Raw genomic sequence first — 7788 nt, forward strand, 5'->3', positions numbered from 1 at the left:
GCCCATACTGACTCTACTGTACCCCCAGGGCCCGTACTGACTCTACTGTACCCCCAGGACCAGGGCCCGTACTGACTCTACTGTGCCCCCAGGGCCCGTACTGACTGTACTGTACCCCCAGGGCCAGGGCCCATACTGACTCTACTGTACCCCCAGGGCCCGTACTGACTCTACTGTACCCCCAGGACCAGGGCCCGTACTGACTCTACTGTACCCCCAGGACCAGGGCCCGTACTGACTCTACTGTACCCCCAGGACCAGGGCCCGTACTGACTCTACTGTACCCCCAGGGCCCGTACTGACTCTACTGTACCCCCAGGGCCAGGGCCCGTACTGACTCTACTGTACTCCCAGGGCCAGGGCCCGTACTGACTCTACTGTACCCCCAGGACCAGGGCCCGTACTGACTCTACTGTACCCCCAGGACCAGGGCCCGTACTGACTCTACTGTACCCCCAGGGCCAGGGCCCGTACTGACTCTACTGTACCCCCAGGGCCAGGGCCCGTACTGACTCTACTGTACCCCCAGGGCCCGTACTGACTCTACTGTACCCCCAGGGCCAGGGCCCGTACTGACTCTACTGTACCCCCAGGGCCAGGGCCCGTACTGACTCTACTGTACCCCCAGGGCCCGTACTGACTCTACTGTACCCCCAGGGCCCGTACTGACTCTACTGTACCCCCAGGGCCCGTACTGACTCTACTGTACCCCCAGGGCCCGTACTGACTCTACTGTACCCCCAGGGCCCGTACTGACTCTACTGTACCCCCAGGGCCCGTACTGACTCTACTGTACCCCCAGGGCCCGTACTGACTCTACTGTACCCCCAGGGCCCGTACTGACTCTACTGTACCCCCAACAGCAGCTGTTGATGGAAAAGGGTGTTTCTAAATGCATGTATTTGATTGAGTGACGGTTCTGTGTGTCTGTAGGGTGAGTTCTTCATGGTCCAGGACGTGTACAGCAAGGCTGACGTCCTCAACACTACAGGCAGCTACGGAGCGCCAAACTACCGCCAGGTGAAAGGAAGCTACCCGCTGTACGGCATGGGCCAGCCCAGCCTGAATGGCTTCAAACAGGTCCTCCAAAGACTACAGAGTCAAGGGCATGAGGTTAGTCTACCACGTTAGTCTCTCTCTATCTGTCTCTCTCTATTTGTCTCTGTCTCTCTCTCTCTGTGTCTCTCTGTGTCTCTGTGCGTCTCTGTGTGTCTCTGTGTGTCTCTCTCTGTCTCTGTGTGTCTCTCTGTCTCTCTCTCTGTCTCTGTCAATTCAATTTCAATTCAATTCAAGGGCTTTATTGGCATGGGAAACATGTGTTAACATTGCCAAAGCAAGTGAGGTAGACAACATACAAAGTGAATATATAAAGTGAAAAACAACAAAAATTAACAGTAAACATTACACATACAGAGGTTTCAAAACAGTAAAGACATTACAAATGTCATATTATATATATATATATATATATATATATATATATATATATATATATACAGTGTTTTAACAATGTACAAATGGTTAAAGGACACAAGATAAAATAAATAAGCATAAATATGGGTTATATTTACAATGGTGTGTGTTCTTCACTGGTTGCCCTTTTCTCGTGGCAACAGGTCACAAATCTTGCTGCTGTGATGGCACACTGTGGAATTTCACCCAGTTTTTCAAAATTGGATTTGTTTTCGAATTCTTTGTGGATCTGTGAAATCTGAGGGAAATATGTCTATCTCTCTGTCTCTCTCTGTCTCTCTCTCTGTGTCTCTCTCTGTGTCTCTCTAGGTCAATGTTTCTCTCTCTCTCTCCCTCTCCCTTTCTGTGTCTCTGTCTCTCTGTCTCGGTCTCTCTGTCTTCCTCTCTCTGTCTCTCTGTCTCTGTATCTCTGTCTGTCTCTCAATTTCAATTCAAGGGGCTTCATTGCTATGGGAAACACATGTTAACATTGCCAAGGCAAGTGAAGTAGATAATTAACAGAAGTGAAATAAACAATACAAATGAACAGTAAACATTACACTCACAGAAGTTCCAAAAGAATAAAGACATTACAAATGTAATGTGTACAGTGTTGTAACGATGTGCAAATAGTTAAAGTACAAAAGGGAAAATAAACATAAATATGGGTTGTATTTACAATGATTTTTCACTGTTTGGCCTTTTCTTGTGGCAACAGGTCACACATATTGCTGCTGTGATGGCACACTGGTATTTAACCCATGGGAGTTTATCAAAATGAGATTTTTTTCTTTGTGTAATCTGAGGGAAATATGTTTCTCTAATATGGTCATACATTTGGCAGGAGGTTAGGAAGTGCAGCTCAGTTTCCACCTCATTTTGTGGGCAGTGAGCACATAGCTTGTCTTCTCTTGAGAGCCAGGTCTGCCTTCGATGGCCTTTCTTAATAGCAAGACTATGCTCACTGAGTCGCCTGCCTGCCTGCCTGCCTGCCTGCCTGCCTGCCTGCCTGCCTGCCTGCCTGCCTGCCTGCCTGCCTGCCTGCCTGCCTGCCTGCCTGCCTGCCTGCCTGCCTGCCTGCCTGCCTGCCTGCCTGCCTGCCTGCCTGCCTGCCTGCCTGCCTGCCTGCCTGCCTGCCTGCCTGCCTGCCTGCCTGCCTGCCTGCCTGCCTGCCTGCCTGCCTGCCTGCCTGCCTGCCTGCCTGCCTGCCTGCCTGCCTGCCTGCCTGCCTGCCTGCCTGCCTGCCTGCCTGCCTGCCTGCCTGCCTGCCTGCCTGCCTGCCTGCCTGCCTGCCTGCCTGCCTGCCTGCCTGCCTGCCTGCCTGCCTGCCTGCCTGCCTGCCTGCCTGCCTGCCTGCCTGCCTGCCTGCCTGCCTGCCTGCCTGCCTGCCTGCCTGCCTGCCTGCCTGCCTGCCTGCCTGCCTGCCTGCCTGCCTGCCTGCCTGCCTGCCTGCCTGCCTGCCTGCCTGCCTGCCTGCCTGCCTGCCTGCCTTCCTTCCTTCCTTCCTTCCTTCCTTCCTTCCTTGCCTGCCTGCCTATTTTGAGGGGTCAGGTACTCTGTCCGTGCTTTGGCACAGACAGACGCACTGCGCCACTAAGCACAAACACAAACCTTGGCTGTGTGGCAAATGGCACCCCATTCCCTATATAGTGCACTACATTTGACCAGGGCCCATAGGGTTCTGTATAGGGAATAGGGTACCATTTGACCAGGGCCCATAGGGCTCTGTATAGGGAATAGGGTACCATTTGACCAGGGCTCATAGGGCTCTGTATAGGGAATAGGGTACCATTTGACCAGGGCTCATAGGGCTCTGTATAGGGAATAGGGTACCATTTGACCAGGGCCCATAGGGCTCTGTATAGGGAATAGGGTACCATTTGACCAGGGCTCATAGGGCTCTGTATAGGGAATAGGGTGCCATTTGGAAGGTATCCCCATGTGGAATGAAGGAAAATAAAGAGTATCTCTCAGGGTCGTGAGTCCAGTATGGAAACTCACTGTAATCCAAATGAAATGAACGTAATTATATAGCCGCGAGTTCATGATCAATTCCTGACTCATGTGGTTCACGTCAAATGACAACGGAATGTTTCCAATTGGGTTTTGGAACAAAACTTTACAGATTCTACAACCAAATAATTGGCCTGTTGACTTGTTATTATTCCTGGGCCCGTATTCAAAAAAGTATCTGGGTTTTAGAGGGCCGATCTAGGATCAGGTTTCCCCTGTCTACATCATCTTATTAATTACTGCCTCTTTTTGAATGTAGGCCATATGATTTCTCTCCTCTCTTCCCAGGAGGTGATGTTCTTCTGTGTGCGTGAGGAACCGGTGGTGTTCCTGCACCTGGAGGAGAACTTTGTTCCATACACCCCGCGGAGGAAGGAGAACCTCCATGAGAATCTCCATGGCCTGGACAAGGAGGAGACGGTGGAGACCCTGGAGCTCACCATCAGGAAGGAGGTGACCTGGCCTCCTCCTACTAATAAACCCATAAACCTCCTCTTTATCTATCAATATACTGGCCTCCTCCTACTAATAAACCTAGAAACCTCCTCTTTATCTATCAATATACTGGCCTCCTCCTACTAATAAACCTAGAAACCTCCTCTTTATCTATCAATATACTGGCCTCCTCCTACTAATAAACCTAGAAACCTCCTCTTTATCTATCAATATACTGGCCTCCTCCTACTAATAAACCCAGAAACCTCCTCTTTATCTATCAATATACTGGCCTCCTCCTACTAATAAACCTAGAAACCTCCTCTTTATCTATCAATATACTGGCCTCCTCCTACTAATAAACCTAGAAACCTCCTCTTTATCTATCAATATACTGGCCTCCTCCTACTAATAAACCTAGAAACCTCCTCTTTATCTATCAATATACTGGCCTCCTCCTACTAATAAACCTAGAAACCTCTTTATCTATCAATATACTGGCCTCCTACTACTAATAAACCTAGAAACCTCCTCTTTATCTATCAATATACTGGCCTCCTCCTACTAATAAACCCAGAAACCTCCTCTTTATCTATCAATATACTGGCCTCCTCCTACTAATAAACCTAGAAACCTCCTCTTTATCTATCAATATACTGGCCTCCTCCTACTAATAAACCCAGAAACCTCCTCTTTATCTATCAATATACTGGCCTCCTCCTACTAATAAACCCATAAACCTCCTCTTTATCTATCAATATACTGGCCTCCTCCTACTAATAAACCTATACACCTCCTCTTTATCTATCAATATACTGGCCTCCTCCTACTAATAAACCTAGAAACCTCCTCTTTATCTATCAATATACTGGCCTCCTCCTACTAATAAACCCAATGTCCCTCTTGATCCAGCAGTAGACAGCTTGTCTACACTACAGATTAGAGTTCGACCGATTAATCGGAATGGCCTGAATAATTAGGGCCGACAGTGGGTTAACTGGTCTAGGAACGGTGGGTTAACTGGTCTAGGAACGGTGGGTTAACTGGTCTAGGAACAGTGGGTTAACTGGTCTAGGAACGGTGGGTTAACTGGTCTAGGAACAGTGGGTTAACTGGTCTAGGAACGGTGGGTTAACTGGTCTAGGAACGGTGGGTTAACTGATCTAGGAACGGTGGGTTAACTGGTCTAGGAACGGTGGGTTAACTGGTCTAGGAACGGTGGGTTAACTGGTCTAGGAACAGTGGGTTAACTGGTCTAGGAACGGTGGGTTAACTGGTCTAGGAACAGTGGGTTAACTGGTCTAGGAACGGTGGGTTAACTGGTCTAGGAACGGTGGGTTAACTGGTCTAGGAACGGTGGGTTAACTGGTCTAGGAACAGTGGGTTAACTGGCCTAGGAATGGTGGGTTAACTGGACTAGGAACAGTGGGTTAACTGGTCAAGGAACAGTGGGTTAACTAGTCTAGGAACAGTGGGTTAACTGGTCTAGGAACAGTGGGTTAACTGGTCAAGGAACAGTGGGTTAACTAGTCTAGGAACAGTGGGTTAACTGGTCTAGGAACGGTGGGTTAACTGGTCTAGGAACAGTGGGTTAACTAGTCTAGGAACAGTGGGTTAACTGGTCTAGGAACAGTGGGTTAACTGGTCAAGGAACAGTGGGTTAACTAGTCTAGGAACAGTGGGTTAACTTCCTGTTCAGGGGCAGAATAACATGAAACATTTATTTTCCACCATAATATATTTTCTGGATTTTTTTTCTAATTTTGTCTGTCATAGTTGAAGTGTACCTTTGAAAATTACAGGCCTCTCTCATCTTTTTAAGTGGGAGAACTTGCACAGTTGGTGGCTGACTAAATACTTTTTTTCCCCACTGTATATTGTCGTCAAGGCTTTATATGGTGGAGCGAGAAGGGTGTGTCTGAAAAGTTTTATAGCCCATGACTCTTCACAGGGGCGGGCCACTGATTTGAGCAGAGTCCTAACCTTATGAAAACCCACATCTCACATTTTAGAAGCTAAAATCACATTTCATCCCGTCACAAATAATTTCATATTCAAACATTTAAATTGAACAACAATTCCATGTGAATCCGATAACTCTGATGTGTAGACTTTCCACTGTAGAGTTTATGTCATCTTATCATTGATGAGAATGTCTCAGATGACAACCGACTGACATCATATTCATTAAGTACCACCGCATATGTTCAATTGTTCGGATTACCAGAATATAGTTAATTTCCCCTCACCTTCTGATGTTCCCAGAATCTCTATGTTTACCAAGGGATTTGGTAATGTAACATCAGTAGGGTAGAGAGAGGAAAAGGGGGGAAGAGGTATTTATGACTGTCATAAACCTACCCCCAGGCCAACGTCATGACACAGGGTTGGTAGGGACAGGGTTGGTAGGGACAGGGTTGGTAGGGACAGGGTTGGTAGGGACAGGGTTGGTAGGGTTGGTAGGGACAGGGTTGGTAGGGTTGGTAGGGACAGGGTTGGTAGGGACAGGGTTGGTAATGGTTGTGGTGTTAGATGTGTCCTCAGACGTTGTTCTCTGTAGCCCCTGAAGGACTCCTCCAGCAGCCCCGTGTAACACCCACCTGGGTGAAGTTTCCTCTGCTGCAGAATCGGGTGCTGAAAGCTCCCCACACATCAGTCCAGAGTACTAGTCATCCTCATTACAAGGCAGCCCTCTGACATCTCAGCAGTGCAGTTCTCTTACGCTTTGAGTGGTGAAACGACAAGCTGTCTCAAGAATGCATCTTTTAAATGCAAACAGTCAGCTGACTAGCTAGCACATCGAGATACCATCATTTCTGCAGGTCTGATACTCAAGACAAGTAGATATATTGGATCAAAATGATATTAGTTCAAGAAATAAAAATCATTACAACGAACAAACAAAGCAGGTCAAATGGTCTGCAGTGTTTCCTAACGTCAGTAATAAGACTCTGATGCTCTCTGGTCTCTCCAGCTCCACTCTGATGCTCTCTGGTTTCTCTAGCTCCACTCTGATGCTCTCTGGTTTCTCCAGCTCCACTCTGATGCTCTCTGGTTTCTCTAGCTCCACTCTGATGCTCTCTAGTTTCTCTAGCTCCACTCTGATGCTCTCCAGTTTCTCTAGCTCCACTCTGATGCTCTCTGGTTTCTCCAGCTCCACTCTGATGCTCTCTGGTTTCTCTAGCTCCACTCTGATGCTCTCCGGTTTCTCTAGCTCCACTCTTATGCTCTCTGGTTTCTCTCTAGCTCCACTCTGATGCTCTCTGGTTTCTCCAGCTCCACTCTGATGCTCTCTGGTTTCTCTAGCTCCACTCTGATGCTCTCTGGTTTCTCTCCAGCTCCACTCTAATGCTCTCTGGTTTCTCTAGCTCCACTCTGATGCTCTCTGGTTTCTCTCTAGCTCCACTCTGATGCTCTCTGGTTTCTCCAGCTCCACTCTGATGCTCTCTGGTTTCTCTAACTCCACTCTGATGCTCTCTGGTCTCTCCAGCTCCACTCTGATGCTCTCTGGTTTCTCTAACTCCACTCTGATGCTCTCTGGTTTCTCTAACTCCACTCTGATGCTCTCTGGTTTCTCTAGCTCCACTCTGATGCTCTCTGGTTTCTCTCCAGCTCCACGACTTTGCCAAGTTGAACGACAACGCGTTCTACGTGTATAACGATATCGAGCACTTCAAGGGCGAGCCTCAGAGGAGGACCATCACCTGTGAGGAGGACATCCAGGTCACAGAGGAGGTCTACAGGAGACCTCTGTTCACCATGCCTCTCTACAGGTTCATAGTCACTTCCTCTTTTTCACTCCTTCTTTATTCAATATTTGAATGTGTGATTAGTTTATTTTCTTTTTTTTCTTATTGACACAATGCAACATGCTGTCTGCCCTCTCTC

The 7788-nt window shown here is 48.1% G+C and overlaps 1 protein-coding gene across 2 annotated transcripts in view; it reads left to right on the top strand.

Moving 5' to 3' along the window:
- LOC110516810 (paladin) overlaps positions 1–7788 on the top strand; it is a 160428-nt gene that overhangs the window by 53039 nt on the left and 99601 nt on the right. For both annotated transcript variants that reach the window (XM_036959867.1, XM_036959868.1), the window contains exons 4-6: positions 934–1113; positions 3754–3918; positions 7513–7673. In XM_036959867.1, the coding sequence (XP_036815762.1) occupies positions 934–1113; positions 3754–3918; positions 7513–7673 (506 nt within the window). The remainder of the gene's footprint in view (positions 1–933; positions 1114–3753; positions 3919–7512; positions 7674–7788) is intronic.

This window comes from Oncorhynchus mykiss, chromosome 23 (genome assembly GCF_013265735.2).
Source record: "Oncorhynchus mykiss isolate Arlee chromosome 23, USDA_OmykA_1.1, whole genome shotgun sequence".
NCBI classification, from domain to species: Eukaryota; Metazoa; Chordata; class Actinopteri; order Salmoniformes; family Salmonidae; genus Oncorhynchus; species Oncorhynchus mykiss.